Genomic DNA, 19193 nt, shown 5'->3' on the forward strand with positions numbered 1-19193 from the left:
ACAAGAAATGTTGCAACATTTTCATTACAAGGTTTGAGGTTGTTAAGGTGTTTTTGAAAGAAGCCTCATATGCTTACCAGATCTGCATTTTTATTGGAGATGTTAATATTTTTGCAGAAGAAAAAAAAACTACGACATAAATGTCACCTAAAATGGTATTTAAACTAACATTAGTAGCATTTAACACTGAACAATCAAGTAATCTGTATCTGAGGTGATCATTGCCATAGTAAAATATGCTGTTGTTCTGCTGTGCCGTTACATAAATAAAAATGATTTCTAAATTCAAAATTTTGAACATCACTATCACAGATGGTTAGGCCAACATCTCCTTTTAACATGGAAAAGATACCTTTTCTTGCGTTGTGTGCTGTTAGAACATGGTCGTGAGTTAATATTTCAGTTTAACTGTAATTAACATGCTTGAGTAGCAAAAAATAAAAAGTTGGGTAGGGTTGAGGTAGTTGAGGTAGTCACTTGAAGTAATCAGTTTCCACAATTGCTACATAACCTATATATTTTTCGTTATTAGGGACTTCCTGATCAGGTTTTCTTGCCCTCGAGTCTAAGTCAGAGTCATTAGATTTTGCTTATTTGCCAATACCAAAACCTGATCCGATACCTCTTTAATACATAAAAAAAAAATAAAGAAGAGCAGAAAAACAGATCCAGGATGATCCATATTTTTAATTTAATTCATCTTTTTTTAACATTCAACAACTCTGTTCACAAACAGAGCACTTCTGTGAGGTAACTTGAACAATCAAGTAATAAATAACATAAATTCGTCACTTTTGGTCTTTGGTGCAATAGGAAATATATTTAAAAAATCTAATATAATAACAAATAGCACCTCGACTTAATATACCAGGCAGGCATGTAAACAAAATAATAAAACTGCCACAGTGTTTGCTAAGCCAGTAATGTGCTTTCAGGAACTGCTCTCGTAACTCTTACTGTCATCACAGTAGTAAGTTTCACAGAAGCAAATGTATGTTTTTCTTAATGAAAACTAACAACTCTACCTGATCAGGTTTGAGCCTGTTTCTGTTCTCATCAAGGTCGTTTGCAACGGCAGTAAAAAGTCTCATCAACTTTATAATACCTCCAGACTGCAGACATACTCGCGCTTTCCTCTTCAAGCTGCTTCCGTGTTCTACTTTGCCGGCATTTAACCAATAGCGTCTCTGCAGCAAAGTGATGTCATGCTGCATATATACACACATACTGTATATATTCGAGTCCTGATTGGGAGGTACCATCTGATTCAGATCGAGTCTGAAACCTCGTGATCGGGCCTGATTTCGGATCACGTAATCGGATCTGGACATCCCTATTAATTATTTCTGTTGCATCATTACTTTGGTCCAGAGATGCCCAAACTAGGGCCTGCGAGCCAAAGTTGGCTCCTTCTAACCTTTGATTTGGCCCACCATCCCATTTAAGAAGAGAGGGAGAATGATGAGGAGGTGGTTGGAGTGCAGTGGTGTCGTCCTTGCTATACGCACGTATACTCAGTATGCTTACTTTTTTCCACGAGCTGTTTGGGTATTACCACTTCTGAGGATCAATAATTGCGTATCCCCTTGGTATACTCACTTGTTTTTCTGATTAAACTTTCCTAATATGTTTATTCACGTCCCCTTTAACTGTATACCAAATGTTTTTGTTTTTTTTAAACTCGCATTCTAATTTGTTGCAACTGGTGCATTTTTGTTTTGTTTAACTGGGGCCATTCCCCGCCCCCTGACGACCACAGCAAACATAAATCATGAAATAGAATTATACTATTAGCATCTCCCTTTAAAATGAATTTTTTATTTTTTATTTTTTTTTTTTAGATTTTTAAATGGATAGTTTTCCCAAAAAATTTAAATTGCCATCATTTACTCAACCTTTACTTGTTCCAAACCGGTTTGTCTTTTTTTCCTTCTGTTGAACACAAAAGAAGATATTTTGAAGAAAGCTAGAAACCTGTAATCATTGACTTGCATTGACAAAATATTTGCTTTTTCCTTTCGTGGAAGTTAATAGTTACAGGTAACTGATGTAAAAAAAAGGAAAAAACATAAATAAATATATATAAATAAATTTATATATAATATATATATATATAGCTATATAAAATATATATAAATATATATAGCTAATGAATCAAAGACATGTTGAGTTTCATCATTTCTACTTTCATTTAAAATTTAGGTCGGGTGTAATAGTACACCACCTTTTTTTTTAGGACTACAACACTGTTGGAGTGAGTATCTTTGACAAAGATAGCCGTTTTGAAATTAGCATAATCTTTTGTTTGTTTGTTTTGTCATTTGTTTTGTTTTGTCAGTGAATCAGATTTTTTAAAAATGTAAATAATGTCACGCAACGGATAGAGGGTAATGCACAAGACAAATCAAGGCAAGTGGCAGCTTAGTGTTTTCAACATTGAACTCCATTGTGTCATTAATGGCATTGTTTATGTTTTTACTGTAATAAATTCATTATCCTTTTTTTTCAAATATACTGCATTAGTTATAAAATTAGGAAATAAACTAGGAAATTACTCATGGAAACTTTGGTGTAATACAGTTTGGTATATTTACCTTTGTAAAAAAGTTTGATCACCCCTGTTTTAGTCTTTGCTCATAAGATCCTTCTACTTTGATGATGTTAAGATAAAAAATGGTTGTTTTTATTAGTGTTGAAAACGTTGTGCTGCTTAATATTTTTTTGCCGACCATTTTTTTCTGGATTTCTTAATGAATTTAATTTGAATTGTAAGTAATCTGAATGTTTCCTTGCTCATTTAAATGATTAATTTCTTTCAAAAATTAAACATCTCACTGGCCTCAAATGTTTGAATGGTAGTATACATATATTTATATAAAATTAAATAAATTAAGCACTGCTATATGTTAATTATCTGCATATTTGCATATTTCTTTTGTTTTGTTTGTTTTATATTAGTATATTGAACTACTTCATGATTTGTTGTAATTTGCAGTTTGGGTTCAGGGTCCTGTAATGCTCCTAATGATTTGTTAGCTTACTAAAGCTGTGTTTCAGTGGGATTGAGTTTGACTCTGCAGTGTGTGTAAATCAATAGGCCTCAGGCATGCATCTCACACACAGCCTTTGTATGGTAGAGGAAAAAAACTCCCTGTCTCAATCTACCCAGAAAGATGGACAGACGGATGGATAGACAGATGAATGAGAAGATGGAGTTATTTGAGCCTCTGAGGGAAATACACACACACACACACACACACACACACACACACACACACACACACACACACACACAGACAGACAGACAGTCAGTGAGTACAAAGCAGTTCTTGTTCACAGTGGATTCTCCTAATTATCCCCCGTCTGAGGAAATTGGGCTTCCTGAGAAACACACTTTTTTTTTTCAATTAGCTGGTCATGTATGGATGACTTCATTGGCACCTTGCTGCCAGTAATATTCACACCCTGTGCACAGTTAATGCCAGAAAAATGCCATGGAGAGCATGATCAAGACATAACTGACCCTCATTAGAGTTCAAAATGAAGTCGAGGGCTGGTAATATTCACACAGAGTTCTTTTTTTTCTACTTTTTTAGAAAGAAAGGAAAATGACAGCCATGAAATTTTGATTGGCCGAGAACACAAAGCCGGATATACTGTCATTCTTTCTTTCTGCCTTCATATTTTAGGTTGCAAAACACGTCCATCATTGTATTTTTAGAGAGAAGTCTTACATTGTTAATGTTTTGCTTGTAAGTCCTTCACTAAAACCAAACAATGGAGTTAAGTCAAATTATTTGAAGAAATTAAAATAAAAAATAAGTGCACTCGAAATCTTATTGCGTCAAGCTGAACCTAGACAAGTGTGGGAGGATTTTTTAAGTTCCTACTTATTTTACTATTCTGTGTTAGGATAATAAAGTAGTCAAATGTAGTCAATAATTCAATTGTCAAATGTTATTTTCTGTGTGTTTGAGTTTAGACAAACGTTATGATTACGTACATCAAGATTATGTATACTTCACATTGCTTCACTATGTGAAAGAAAGTTGCCTCTTTTATGAGCAATCACATGAGTAGCAGTGTGATATGGCTGTATTTTGGCACTGGTGGGAGGCGTTCGTTGACTCGAGGCCACAGGCCAATATACAGCCATATTGCACTGCTACAAGTGTGATATTATAGGTGATATTGCGTTTAGACAACAGTTCGACAGCATAATCTTGTGTATAAAAAAGAAAATCAAACACGGAGGTACAAAAACCATTTTGTACGAGAAACTACTTTCTTCTGCAACTAATTCACATCTGCATCTGATCGTCAGAACAGCAGAAGTCGTTACTAATTCACCAATGTCACTTTAGAGCTAGTATTTTAATGATTCTCTACCGTAATATCTAAAGTGATGACAAAACAGGTGATTTTTGCTCACATTTTAAGACTATAAGGCTGAACGGCATGAAATGCCATCAATCTACGGAGATTTTCCAGTATTTCTCTGTTGCAATCAGGATTTCACAACAATTAACCCCGAAAAAGCCAGAGTAAAGCAAACACTACCAGTTTCTGTGGTATAAATACAGCACTACAAAATTCAAGAGAGAGATTAACTCAGAATGTCACTTGCCTGATTCATAATGATTTGTTCAGCTGTAGTTTTGAAACTAAGGGCCTACTCACACTATGATATCCAAACCGTGCCCAGGCTCGTTTCCCGGATCGTTTGAGAAGTGTGAGTGCTCTGAATCGGGCTCAGGCATGGTTCACTTGGCCGGCCCTGGCCCAGTTGGAAGAGGTGTGCCAGAACGCGATTCACTTGTGCTTTGGCACAGTACGTTTGTGTGTGAGTGCAAAACGCGCCTGACCCCGAAACTGAAAGTGAGGCGTGACTTTTAAGGGACTGTTTCATATGAATTCATTAATCATTCTTACTGTTCAATGAACACAAACTCTCGTAGATTATTAAAGACACAAACCTCTCACTGCATGACAGCTGCACCTTCAGCAAACCTCCTAATTTCTGCAGCACGAGGACTTTATGATCATTTATGAGCGTCAAAAATGGCTGATCTGTTCGGCGAAATATTTGACTGCATGTCACTGCATCCAAAACGACTAAAACGATATAACTGAAGAAATCTCCACTGTTTTAAACGAAAGGTCTTACTGAACAGCGCATCATTGATGTTGTAAGCGTGCCCAGGCCCGAATGTAATGTGAGTGCGGGCCGTCGGGGGAGACGGGAGGTCTGCAAGCATGCTTTGATTGCAGCCGATACACTGAATCTCAGAAATTATAAATATGTTAAAATAGGCACTCATTCATTCATTCAACCCATCTCTGGGAAACATCCATACACACTAACTCACACTCATACACTTTGGACAATTTAGCCTACCCAGTTATTTGCAAAATATCGCACGGCTATCAGCCAATTAGTTTCAAGAACCAGACAGAACTGTTGCATAAAACTACATAGGCTTGAGGTTTAATATAATATGTATGTTTATGTTCTTCACCAAAGTTTAAATGGCTATGTGTATTTTCTGAAAAAAATCATGTATAATACGCATATGTAAAAGTGCAGTACATTTTTTGAACATACTTTTCAATTCCAGGAGTTTAAAAAAACTGTACTGTATGTTCTTTAATAAAACTAATAGGGATTGAGAGGGGAAATGCTATTAGATAAATAATCACATATTCATCAGCTTGTCACCCCTCTTTAAGGTTTACCATCTGGTTTAAAATCAAATTTTTACTTAATAGGTATCAACATCTGTTTACTTAAACAAGGAATCACTGACATCATGTGACAATTTGTCGATGTTACATATTACTAAGGTATTTTCATCTTCCCACAGCTTCCTGTAACTGCAAACCGGCGCTGAAGGTAAAACAATTAATGAGAAGCCCTCGTCCTGTATGGTGATGGCAATGAGCAGTGGTCCTGGTGGCATGAGGGTGGAGCGTGACCCAGACTCCTCCCAGACTGCTGAGATGACAGGCAGGATGTCCGCCATGTCCCTGGGGCACAACAGCTCCTCCAGTGTGCTGAAGAACGGGATGGGTGTCAAGAAAGCTCAGCCCAAGAGGCCATACCTGTCTGGCAGGAAGATGTCACTTCAGGAGAGAGGCATGCACATGTCCTCTCGAATAGCCAGACAGCCGACCATCGAATCCAAACGAGTGTCCATCTCAGACTCGCAGGTGAGAGAAGTTCCATGGTTTGTTTGAAGATAATATCTTACTTTAGATGAAAATATTTTGGTTCTGTTGTTCTATTTTAGCATTTTCCCCAAATATTGAAAATCTAGTAAACACTTGGACGTTTTTTTTTCTCAAAGTAAAGCTATTCTTGGGTAACAATGGCTTTACATGGAGAGAAAAGACCATATATTGACAGATAGATGGTAAAGTTTTTTGTTCATATACGTTTAGAGATGGTGGAACTGACATGAATTTTCCATGGAGTAACCTGATTTCTTAAACTTTGAGATTTCTGTAATTAAAAAATTACTTGATTTTCAAATATATGCAGAAGGTTTATAGGAAAGTTTAGGAGCATTCACCTGTTTGTTTTCACAGCAATTATAGTAATGCAATTACTGTGATAATATATGTTTCTTTACTTAACCAGATAAAAAACTCTTTTCATTTACTAGGGTGACCTGGCCAAGAGGTGCGCAAGACATGACTTATGAACAAAAAAAATCATAATAATAAAAAAGTAAAGATAATATAAAAATGCAGTTTAGTTATTCAGCTATACCACATTACAACATGTTAAAACACATACATTAAGAAATGGACTATTGTTGTTTGTTGTAAAGGATAGAGTGAAATGATTTAATTGGGATGAGCTCAGACATTACAATAATGTTTGATACTGAAGCTCTATTTGCCTTGGACTAGATTACTAGGAGGTCATTAGAGAAATTTGTGTTCAACAGATGTACTTTGTGTTGTTGTACTTTGTCTCACAACCTTTATAATAATTTCAGAGCAAATTACCTATTGTTTTTCGCCAAGCTCAGGGATTCTCTGAGAAATCCAATCCTGTCTGATTCCATTGGGATTGCTGACAATATTTTTTCTTTGTTTGTTTGGCCATTGTGAGCTACCTTAGACTCTCCTACTACTGAGTGCATTCTCTGCCTTCATTATAGCTGTGTTTGCCTCCTGGCCTTGACAAAAATAAATAAATGGAATCAAGAGCCAAATCGTGTAAACAGTTCACTCTCTTTCCTTCGGCTTAGTTTTTGTTTAATAGGGGTCGCCACATCAGAATGAACCGCCAATTACTCTGGCATATGTTTTACACTGCTAAGACTGCCTGTTATATTGTTAGGTAATATTGTTAGCCTTTATCTTGGTACTTAATTACATAATGTTTTGATTGCAAATGTATGGTGGCAAAATATTAAACATACATTAATTGCTGTACTATATTTTACTATAAAACATTATATTTGACTATAGATAATTCCCTCAAAACCTTTGCTGTACTAACCATAGCCTTGACGTGGTGTTTGTAGTCAGTGTAGTCATTTGATTAGGTTATAAACTTAAATGCTCAAATGTTGTTTAGATTAGTCCTGTCCAGTTATGGGTAAGTTACTTTTAAAAAGTAATAGATTACACATAGTTTACCCCCTTTTTATGATTTAATATTAATATTATGGTTCTTCTGAGTGTGCCAGTTTAGGTTTAGTTTAAAACACAGTTCAGATTGTTTTATTATAATGTGTTAAAAGGTGTCATTTTGGGGGCGTGTCCACAGGCAGCCGTTTTAGGAGTGTGTTGCTTCACATGAAAATTAGTTTCGACTTCCCACCCAACGTAACAAGGGGGCGGAGCCAAGAACTCCCCCACTCTGTGTTTAGCAGCAGACAGGCAGACAGAGAGAAGCAACACTAGTGAGAGGACCAGCGTTCAGCCGTACATGTACAAGTCGGACACAGACCAAGCAGAAAGTACAAAATCATTTGTGCCTTTGTATAGTTTTACAGCCAACTGTGTGCTAGTTTAAAGTGCAGAGCTTGTACACCGAGACTAATAACCACGCACACTGAATTAACTTTGACTCAGGCACCAGAGCCGCGACACGGATTTTTAATCAATAGAAGACATTTAGAAGAAAACTTGATACCTGTAACCATTGACATCCATAGTATGAAAAAGCACTGCAGTGTTTGTGTGTTCTGTGTTTGTCTGAGGTAATCAGTCTACCAAAATGTGTATACTGTATTCCAAAGCATGAAGCCGATCGGTTCAGTCTTGTCACTTGATTTGTGGTTTTCAACTGGGAGCGCCTGGGAAATTCAGGCGTGTGTAATATGCGCTCCCAACATGATCGTGCACGCAAAATACGTGATAGGTGAACAGCCCCATAAGGAGCTATGCTTCTCTTCACATTCAGAAGATACCTTAGGCTGAGTTGGACCGCTGTGTTTTTGGGCACCGATCCTTCTTGGTGACGAGTATTGTCCTAGAATGCTTTCTATTCAAGTCTGGTCGACTGGTCGAGTTTCCAGAAGTCGAAAGTTCTTTTGAGACTGGACATAGACTGCATTTCACAGCAATATTATTGTTTATATGCTCAATGAAACAAAATAATATTTGTATTTTCACTTGAAGAAGCAACCACTCTTGACTGCAACCATTTCAGCTCACGTTCTCCCATAATTTAAAAGCCTGCTTATTAACTAACATTGCAGCAGAAAGAGGGATTTAAAAGATTTTTTTCATCCAGAAACTATATTTGTAATGTAAGTAATGCAATTACATGGACTTTAGTATCTGTAATACAGTTACACAAATGTAAAATGTAATTCGTTACATTACTGCGTTCCCCAAAAATGTAATTAGAATACAGTAACGCTTTACTGTGGAACGCGTTGCACACTATTCTGGTCCTTGTCTTAAAATTGTCACCACAAAATGAATACTATCTAAAAATTTTACTCACCCCTTAAGCCATTCTGGGTGTAAATTACTTTCTTCTTTTAGTCGAATCCAATTAAAGTTATTTTTTTTAAATATCCTGACTCGTTCAAGCTCTAAAATGGCAAGAAGTGGGTTTTCTCTTCAATTGTCCAAAACATTCCAATAAAGCATATCCATCCATACTAAAAAAAAGTGCCTCACACTATGAATATAGGTCTCCTGTAGTAAATCAATGTGGTTTTGTAAGAAACATATCCATATTCATCACTGTATAAGCAGTTTTGTCTGGCTGTTGCATGTTTGTTTATGAATGACTGCCTTTCTGGCTGATGATGTAGAACGTATGTTAGCATATGTGCAGTTGGATCAATCGTCCCTGGTGCATGTGCTGTGCATACATCCTACTTCATCCATCAGAAATGCTTAATAGCTCCAGTTGGATTGTATTGAAAGAAGAAAGCCATAAACACCTAGAATGCCTTGAGGGGTGAGTAAATCATGGGCTAATTTTAATTTTTGATTGAAAGAACCCTTTAAGACAGAGAATGAGCTAGTGCTGCCAAAATGAAAATTGCTGTTTGAGGTTTTCAGCAAAACTGATTAATAATCGGCAAGTATTGATTACTGTTGCTTGATTGTAATGATTTGCAGTAACATTGTCTTTAATCAGTACATACTGATATCTGTTCTCTCATTCTAGTATAAAGTTGTATCATACGTGACATAAAGAGCCTGTGCTGTCTGTCTCTGTGTGTGTACCTGAAGCAAAACTCATTTCCTGTGATTAGTGTCCAGGTCATGTGCTGACCCATAGAGCCAATCTGTAATAAGGCTTCTTTCATTCATACACAGCCTCAGCACCTCATCCTCTTCACAACATGCTGCTGTTGAAGAAAACCTTTGTTCAGATGTGAACAGGTGGTCTGTGTGTTATGGCTGTGTGAGTGGCCCTGTTTCTTCTTGGTTATACAATATGTTTATGTGTGTTAATGGGGCTTAAGCCTGTCTGAGGACTGAGAGACTGAGAGACTGAAAGGCAGAGGTTGTGATTGGAACATCAGCTGGACTTTTCCTCATCTGCTCTCAGAATCCTCCAATGATGGACACTGAAGAGAACTCTTCAGACTTTAGACTCTGTGTGTTCAACAAAGCATTTTTCTCTAAGCAAAAGTTGTCAGTTGTTTTCAATGAGAGGATTGCATTTTTAGAATGTCAGCAGCATGGCAAGGCACAGAGCATGCATTTTACACGAAGCACTGTGTTTGGCAATTTTTTATGCCCAGACAGATGGAGAAATGCTCACAGCTGAGCATTTTTGGAAGAATGCTGATGTTTTCAGCATCGCAAAAATACTTCAGTGGACACGCTCCCTAAAGGGATAGTTCACCCACAGCACGTCATGATTTTACCAAGTATGATAGTACAGGTCCTAGATTAACATCTATGTTGATCCTAGATCATCATTTTTGTTGGAAAATGTAATGCATCCCTAAACCCAACCATAGCTGTAAATTATTCCCAAAATCAAAGGGGAATAATAGCTGGATTACACTCATGTAGAAGTGCATAAACCTAACCGTAAGCCTTAATTTAACATAAAAGTTAAACGTATCCCTTAATTCTGATTGGCTGATTGGAATGTTGTTCCAGGATCAACAAAGATGTTAATCCAGGATCATCTCCTACTTGGTGAAATCAGGTTGGAGTTCACCCACAAATGAAAATTTGATCATCATAAAAAAACAAGATATTGATAAGAATAAAATAAAATTTTGAAGAATACTGGAAACCTGAAAGAATTGACATCCAAGTTTTTTTCACACTGCCCCTCCTCCTCTAACTTGACACGTGCCGCTTGACAGATTGATAGCACTAACTGGAGTGAACATGCTTGATGATTGAGCTTTTTACTCTAAACTGCTCAACTAATGTTTACGTTTTGTAATATTTATATTGTCATTTATACAATCATTTTCTTTTTGGCTTAGTCCGATTATGTTTTATGCAGCGGATGCTTGAACCAGAGACCTTCTTGCTGTGCGGCGATCGTGCTACCCACTGCGCCACCGTGACCCCCTATTTATATTGTTTACTAATTAAAAGCCACCTCATGTGGAGTTTTATAACTTTGAATCAGTGTCTTGACAGATTTACAACTGTCCTCCGGAGTTCACAGTTTTGAGTGATCTGGCATACATTGAGGTAGCCTTCAAGGTATGCTGAAATATATCTGGGTAAACTGGCAGTGGGTGGGTTATAGGAACCAAAACAAAGACAGACCTACACAAAATGCACTTTTTCAAAGGAGAATAAAACCCTGTAGCATTGGTTTTCAGATAAAAAAGTATAGTGCTCAGCATTTATAAGTAAACTCCTCACAAATCTATCTTTAATTCATTATTTTAATAGGAAGCTATATAATGTTATAATTGTGCATATACTGTACATTAGATTAGTCACTACTGAAGCCAAATTTGGAGCTAATCTAACAAAATAACTCAGGATAACGGTCCATAAACTAGTGCACCCAAATTTATATGTTATAGAAAAATATTAAATAAAAATATAAAAACGTAAAAATCAAGAGAGGCAAATTTTGTAGGTTGTAAAAATTTTTTTGCAATATTTTACTTGAATTTAATTGTATTATCTTTCAATTTCTAAATATGTTTGGTGACTGAAATATTATTTTGATAAATATATCTATTTAATAAGTTTGTTTTGTTTAAATGCACTAAAATACATTGCCTATATTCACTAAGAAATGGAGAAATATATTCATTTTCAAAATGGGGTGTACTTAATATGCTGAGCGCTGTATGTGCACACATGTTTCTTAAATATCTGCAAACATATTTTGATATATGTATGCTTTAAGGCCTATTTACACAAAGCATGATAACTATAACTATAAATATAACGATAAATATGCTTGTGTCGAGACTGACAAATGGTAGCGATTGTTATTCACTTGGCATTACTCCTTTGTGACCAGCAGATGCTCTCAGTGTGCTATTAACACATCTGACCAGTAGGGGTGTAATGGTACATGTATTTGTCGCGAACTGTCACGATTCAGTTCATGTACTCCGAAGACACAGATGCACCAGTAACTGGAGTTAGGCAGAAAAACTTTCACAGCAATCCTACAACTTTGGTGTCATTCATACAGAATGTGTCTTTGCATCTAAAATGCAAGAGACAGTCCTCAAGAATATTTTTTAAAAAGTGCCTCCTCCTTCTTGTTGCTGTCAAATGAAACCACTGTCATGCCTGCTACTGTAAACAGAAGATTGCAGTGCTTGCCCCATTCTGTTTGGTCATTTAAACTGACATGAGCACCGTTGCATATAGGAGTTTAAGTGTTTAAGAAATTGTGGTGCTGAAAAAAGACATGAGTGTAAAATGGTCACGCACATCTGTCAAGTTTACATAGAAAAACAATGGAAAAGTAGTGCACTGAAATGGAAAACCGCGACCTGGATGGTCTTACTTAAGATGCAATTTTTTCACACAGAGTTAGGTCAATCTGCATTCTCTAAGTACACTGTAAAAAATAAATCTGTAAAATTTAAGGTAAAAAACCGGCAGCTGTGGTTGCCAGTACCTTACCGTTAAAGAGAACAATCACTTCCTGATTAACTGGTGCCAAATATCAACAGTAAAATCTGAATTTACTGCGGTAGAAGAAGCTGCGTGAATCTTTTCTTTATTTAATAAATTTAACCTACTTGCACCTCAGAAGACAATGCTGACACACATTGAACATGTGAGGGCGTTTGAAGCCATGAGACGTGGAGAACAGATGCTCTTGACACACTCCAGACGCTCTGGAGGTCATTAATAATATAATAACATTAATACTGAAATGGTGGCATTTTAGAATGACCAAAACAACATTTAAGATGTTTTACAGTGTGCGCAGCCTGCTGGTTTGTCCATTCGCACACATTTTCATCATCATATGATCTCTTATAACAAACCTTTAATGCACATACTGGAATTTGTAAAAGTGTTTCCATCGCAGTTTATGCACATCTTTTCTTAACGAATAATAGTTTATCCTACTCAGTTATGCTCATGTTTTTTATGCATATTTTCAAAATTTATGGGCATCATGACGTTTCCATCAATCGTTTTTATGCGCATCTCCAAAATGACCATTAAAATAGATAGGTGGAATCGTAAGGCTAAGGTGAGAAATACCGCCTCGTCTTTAAAAAAGGGGAGGAGACTGACAGAAACTCAGAGTTTAGAGAACAAAACCTGCTCCCGACCAGGTTAGGTTCACACAGTAAGTTACCACGGTAACTGACTCTGATATAAAGTTACCTCTCAGAAACAGGCTTGACTTACCCTGCTTTCTCCAGTTTGACAAACCTGCCATTTTAAAACAGAAATCCCAGAGTTTCTTTCATTTCAGGGTTAAAATACTCTGAGTTTTCACTTAACCTCCTTTCGGAAACCCCAGATCATATGTAGCCACCATATCATAAGATTGCTCTAAATCTGCAGAGTTGCTTAGGCTGGTTTAGTATGTTTTCCTCTGCAATAGGAATACAAAGAGAGAAAGCAGCAGAGAGACTGCAATGAATATGTAAGTGGTCAGATCATGACCCCTGCAGAGAAGTGAGCGCATGTGCTTTTAACAACAATAAAGTCATCTGCTGTCTTCATATGAAGGAATTTTATAATCACTGAAGCTCAAAATGTCTACAGATTTCTTCTAAAAAACACTGTTAATGAGAAATGAGGTTTAAATGGGTAGTGGTGAGATCTTTTATTGTTATTATTATTATTATTATTATTATTATTATTTGTAGTAGTAGTAGTGTTAATAAAATAAAATATGTAACGGCATTATGTAAAACTAAACGAAAGGCAATTTGTTCAGATAAGATAAATAAGTAAATCTTTTTCCTCTCTAAATAATCAGTTGAAAGCTATTTTTAATGAAGTACTCTGCTTAATGAGCCCTCATTCTTATTAAGCAAATGAAAAAAAAAATCCAACTTAGTCTCAGTCTTTTCTGAGGACCCTACTGTTAATCTTCAATATCTCTGTACTATTTGTTTTAGTGGCAGGAATGGCTGCAGGCTCTGATATCATCTCTGATAGTTAGAGGAAGCCTCATAAAGCAGAGATTATCAGTAGAGCACAATGTATCTTTCCCACGTTCTCACATGTTCTGCCATGACTTACGCAAAACGCCTGTGAGATGGAGATCACTGGAGAAAAAGGCTGCGCTGTGTATTGATTGTTGTTCTGCAAGGAAAGTCATGCTTGAGGTTTATTAGATTCAATGTATTATTATAATATGTCATTTCATGTATTGGATGGCGCATCTTGAGGGAGTTGCGTTACATTCACTAACTCTGTACATTATATATAAAGCTTACACAGGAGTTTTTTTCTCTGAAACTATAAGTGAGGATTAAATATGAACTGTTGTTCAAAATGTTTTATTTTTTTCATAAGGTTTTAAAAGACATCTTTTATGAGATTTATGAGAATTACTATCTAATAGTGATGTCAATGCTGGTGTCAAAAAGGAATAGTAATGTCAAATACAGCACCATTTGTCTGTCTTTAGTCTCACATGATCCTTCAGAAATCATTAATAAGTAGATGTGGTCTAAAATAAATATTTATTATTATTAATGTTGGAATCAGATTTTTTTAAATAGGAGAAATTTGTAAAAAATAGGAAAAAAAAAAAACCTGAAAGTGTAGTGGTAATGTAAAACCAGAATATGTTTTTCTTTACTTGAATGGCTAATGTCCATTGTGAACTGATTACTCACAGTCCTTAAAGAATGACAATAAGGGGGCAATCACATCATATATATATATATATATATATATATATATATATATATATATATATATATATATATATATATATATATATATATATATATATATATATATATATATATATATATATATATGTATGCTATTAATTATATAACTGCTATTAATTATATAACTGCTATTAAAATATATTACTATTTCTTCCTCTCTTCACACAGTTTATTAAGTTAAATAAATAGTCAGGCCCATAGCCAAGGGTGGTTTGAAAGACCAAAAGTTGGATTATTCATATTTGTAATTTTTTTTTATTATTCAAATGGCCAAATTCTGACTGAGGAAAGTTGAATGTACTGGCCAGTTTTTTATTTACCTATAGGCATCAGTTTTAAATTGAAACAAGTTTTAATAGACTTCTAAAAAACTAAAAATGAAATGATACATGATAATACATTTGTATTTTAAAATTAAGTATCTCTTCAATATTTCTTTATTCAAAATTTTCATTAGTTATAAAACTGTAATATAAAACTGTTTAAATGCACTTTTGTAAATAAACATATTTAACTTTAACTTAAAATAGTATGCTAAGCAATTTGACAAAATGGTAGGAAATATTTTTTGGTACATCAAAAAGTGTGGTTTTGATAACCAACCGACAAGCTAATCCAGCAAAAATTAGTTCTTAATATCTCACTAAAATGTAACAGTTTTTAAGGAAAAATTAACCATCTCTTTCCATTAGCTGGCTATGGGTTTGATAGTGTAATGTTAAAAGAATGTTTGTTAACTGATAAAGAGAGTTTAATAAAGACTTCCGTTTATTTTAGCCATACTGCAAACAAAACATGTCTCATATATCAGTAGTATGCCTATATGCATACAGTAGTATGCTGTTTATACTGCAGTTATTTTTCAGGCCATATTATTCACATTATTCACTATAACAGTCTGCTTTAACAATAGACTGTGCGTCAAAGTGGGAAAAAACACGAGCATTACCGGCATTATCATGATGGACTCATTCAGTAGCGAACTTGTCTTTATGTGACTTACACTTTTCGTTGAAAAAAACCTAATGACTATCTTTTTTTTTTTTTTGTTGCCACCATCATCGCTTATGTGTGTCACCCAACACACCTTATTCTTGCACGGGAAAAAAAACAATCCACCGCATTTGGCGCTGCTTGTATCTAAAGGCAGCCACACCACCTCACATGACAGCAGGGAAAGACACAGCTAACCAAAATGTCCATATGTGTTTTGGTGGGTGGGAGGACTCGAGGAGAGAACGTCATTTAACCCTTTCTGCATGTCTAAATTAACGTTGACAGCATTATTTTTTATGAGCGGTTTAAATTATTGGTGGGGGCATTTAAATGGTCGGTGGATATTGGTGGGGACACATCCCCTCCGTCCACCCTAAATCTATGCCCCTGACCACAGCAGACATCCCACCTCTTCCGGAAGTTCATTCAGGGAGGCTTCCTGGTGCACAAAACTTAGAGACAATATTTCGGAAATCATGGATCAGAAATCAAGAGAGAGAGCTAACCAGAAGGGTTGGGACTGGAGTAAGAGAGCATATCACATGTAGTGATGTTGTAAGCCTTAAATTACATGAATACCTCAGTAAAGATACTTCTAGCACAAATCGCAGCAGGCATCTCTCTCTCTCTCTCCCTCTCCCTCTCTCACAGACCCCCTTCACTTTGCTAGTATTGTTCTTGGGATTTTGCCCATTGTCAGTGGAGCTGCTGTGAAGCTTTCCAGGACTACGAACACATGTCATATCTGATTGCTTTTCAGAAATATCTGCTCAAACTGTTTCATTCCACCACACTTTTCATTAGATAACGAAATGCTGGTATCAATAGTCAGACAACAAGCCGGTTAAAGATCCTTGCATTTATTTAATCATTTCATTTGACCCTGGAAATGTTTTGTGCTGTCATATATCTGTTATGAAGCGGACAGGAGACAGAGGTAAGGAAATCGTTTGTTTTAGCTGAGGATGACTACGCTGAGTGGTCGCTCAGTTGTCCGCTTTCGTCGAGACGAGCCCGGACAATGAGCGACTGGAGTGCTGTGCTTTTATCTGGTGCTCGTGAATGTGATGCAGCTGTGTGCTCATTAGAAGTCAGGTGATGGTGATCTTCGTGAGTGGGGGTCGTGAGAGCCTGACCAATCCATGACAGTACCCCCCTCCCCAGGGCCCGCTCCTGAGGGCCGACACCTCCGACGCCGTGGTGGTCTCCCTCTGCCTCTAGGCGCTGGGAACTCAGGGTGGCTCTCATGAAACTCCACCATGAGACTAGGATCGAGAATATCAGCTCTGGGAACCCATGTCCTTTCTTCAGGGGCCGTACCCTTCCCAGTCCACCAGGTACTCCAACTGGCCACCACGACGTCGGGAACGCAAGATCTCCTTCACTGCGTAGACGGCTCCTTCTTCTAGGAGCAGTGGAGGAGGGGGTTCCTCTTCGTGGTCAGGCTCTGTGGAGGGAAGAACAGGATCGTGATAGGGTTTCAGGAGTGATACGTGGAATGTAGGGTGAATACGGTAGTGAGAGGGTAATTGTAGTTTGTAGGTGACGGGGTTAACCTGTTCCACGATGGTGAAGGGACCAACAAATCGGGGACTTAACTTGCGAGAGGGCAGTCGCATGCGTATGTCCCGGGTGGATAGCCACACCTTTTGTCCGGGTGTGTATCTGGGTTCTTCAGACCTTCTCCTATCGGCGGTTACCTTGCTTCGACGGACTGCCCTCTGCAGATGTTGATGAGCCTCGTCCCAGACTCTCTCGCCCTCCCGGAACCAGTGATCCACTGCGGGGACATCAGATGGTTCGCCATCCCAGGGAAAGAGCGGTGGTTGGAAGCCCAGGACGCACTGGAATGGCGTGAGTCCGGTGGAGGGTTGCCGCAGTGAATTTTGGGCATATTCTGCCCAGCCCAAATACTGGCTCCAGGAGTTCTGGTGACCACTGCAGAAGGTCCTCAGGAACCGTCCCACCTCCTGAATCTTCCTCTCTGTCTGCCCGTTGGTTTGGGGATGATATCCAGAAGAGAGGCTGACGGCCACACCTAGGAGCTTGAAGAAGGCTTTCCATAGACGTGAGATGAACTGTGGACCTCTGTCCGACACAATATCTTCTGGAATACCAAATGACCTGAAGACTTGATTAAAGATATTGTCGGCAGTTTCAAAGGCTGTGGGAAGACCTTTCAGAGGGATTAGTTTGACAAACTTTGAGAATCTATCTACTATGACTAGAATACAGGTATTACCTTCTGACGAAGGGAGGTCAGTGATAAAGTCCACTCCTAGGTGTGACCAGGGACGGTTCGGAATCGGCAAGGGATGGAGCTTTCCAGCGGGTAGATGACGTGGGCTCTTGGATTGGGCACAGTCCTTACAGCCCTGAACATATTGCCTCACATCCCTTGCCATGTTTGGCCACCAGAATCGTTGGGATACTAGCGAGAGAGTATTGTTGATCCCTGGATGTCCAGTGCCTAGCGAGGTATGTAAGGAGTGGATCAGATCTACCCGGTGTTCAGGTGGTATGAACTGCCGATGAGGAGGGCATCCCGGCGGAGCAGGGGCTTCCGGAGTGGCAACGACTGGAGGAGCGTTCCAGGTGATCGGACAAATGGAGATGTGTTCGGGAAGAATCTTCGTTGGGAGTTCTTCATGATCGTGATGCTCGTGTAAACGAGAGAGAGCGTCTGCTCTTAGATTCTTGGGTCCTGGACGATAGGAAATGGAGAAATCAAAACGTGAGAAGAAAAGTGACCATCTGGCTTGACGTGGACATAGTCTCTTGGCCTCTTTGATGTATTGGAGGTTTTTGTGATCTGTGATCACCTGGAACGGATGTTTGGCTCCCTCCAACCAGTGACGCCACTCCTCCAAGGCTAGCTTGATTGCTAGAAGCTCCCTGTCTCCTATGCTGTAATTCTGCTCCGCCGGGCTCAACTTCCGAGAGAAATAGGCACAGGGATGCAGTCGGGGCGGTGTATCATGATGTTGAGATAATACTGCCCCGACGCCGGTGGTGGATGCGTCCACTTCCACCACGAAAGGAAGATTTGGGTCAGGATGAGTCAGGAGTGGGGCCCTTGTGAACTCCTTCTTAAGAAGGCGGAAGGCTGCGGCTGCTTCTTTGGTCCACTCCAGTCCTTTGGGTTTACCCTTGAGGAGATTAGTGAGAGGTGATGTAATCCTGCTGTAGTCCTTGATAAACCGTCTATAAAAGTTAGCAAACCCAAGAAACCTCTGGAGCTCCTTAATGGAAGTGGGTTCTGACCAGGATAGAACAGCCTCAATTTTCTTCCCATCCATACGTATACCGGTTTGGTCAATGATGTATCCCAAGAAATGAATCGACTTCTGGTGGAATGAGCATTTCTCCGCTTTGAGGTAGAGG

At 38.0% G+C, this 19193-nt stretch overlaps 1 protein-coding gene across 3 annotated transcripts in view; it reads left to right on the top strand.

Annotated features, from left to right (window-relative positions):
* The window catches only part of camkk1a (calcium/calmodulin-dependent protein kinase kinase 1, alpha a), a 155882-nt gene that overhangs the window by 69840 nt on the left and 66849 nt on the right, over positions 1-19193 (top strand). For all 3 annotated transcript variants that reach the window (XM_056457946.1, XM_056457948.1, XM_056457947.1), the window contains exon 3: positions 5865-6210. In XM_056457946.1, the coding sequence (XP_056313921.1) occupies positions 5926-6210 (285 nt within the window). In that variant the 5' untranslated portion in view covers positions 5865-5925. The remainder of the gene's footprint in view (positions 1-5864; positions 6211-19193) is intronic.

This window comes from Danio aesculapii, chromosome 5 (assembly GCF_903798145.1).
Source record: "Danio aesculapii chromosome 5, fDanAes4.1, whole genome shotgun sequence".
In the NCBI taxonomy this organism is placed as follows: domain Eukaryota; kingdom Metazoa; phylum Chordata; class Actinopteri; order Cypriniformes; family Danionidae; genus Danio; species Danio aesculapii.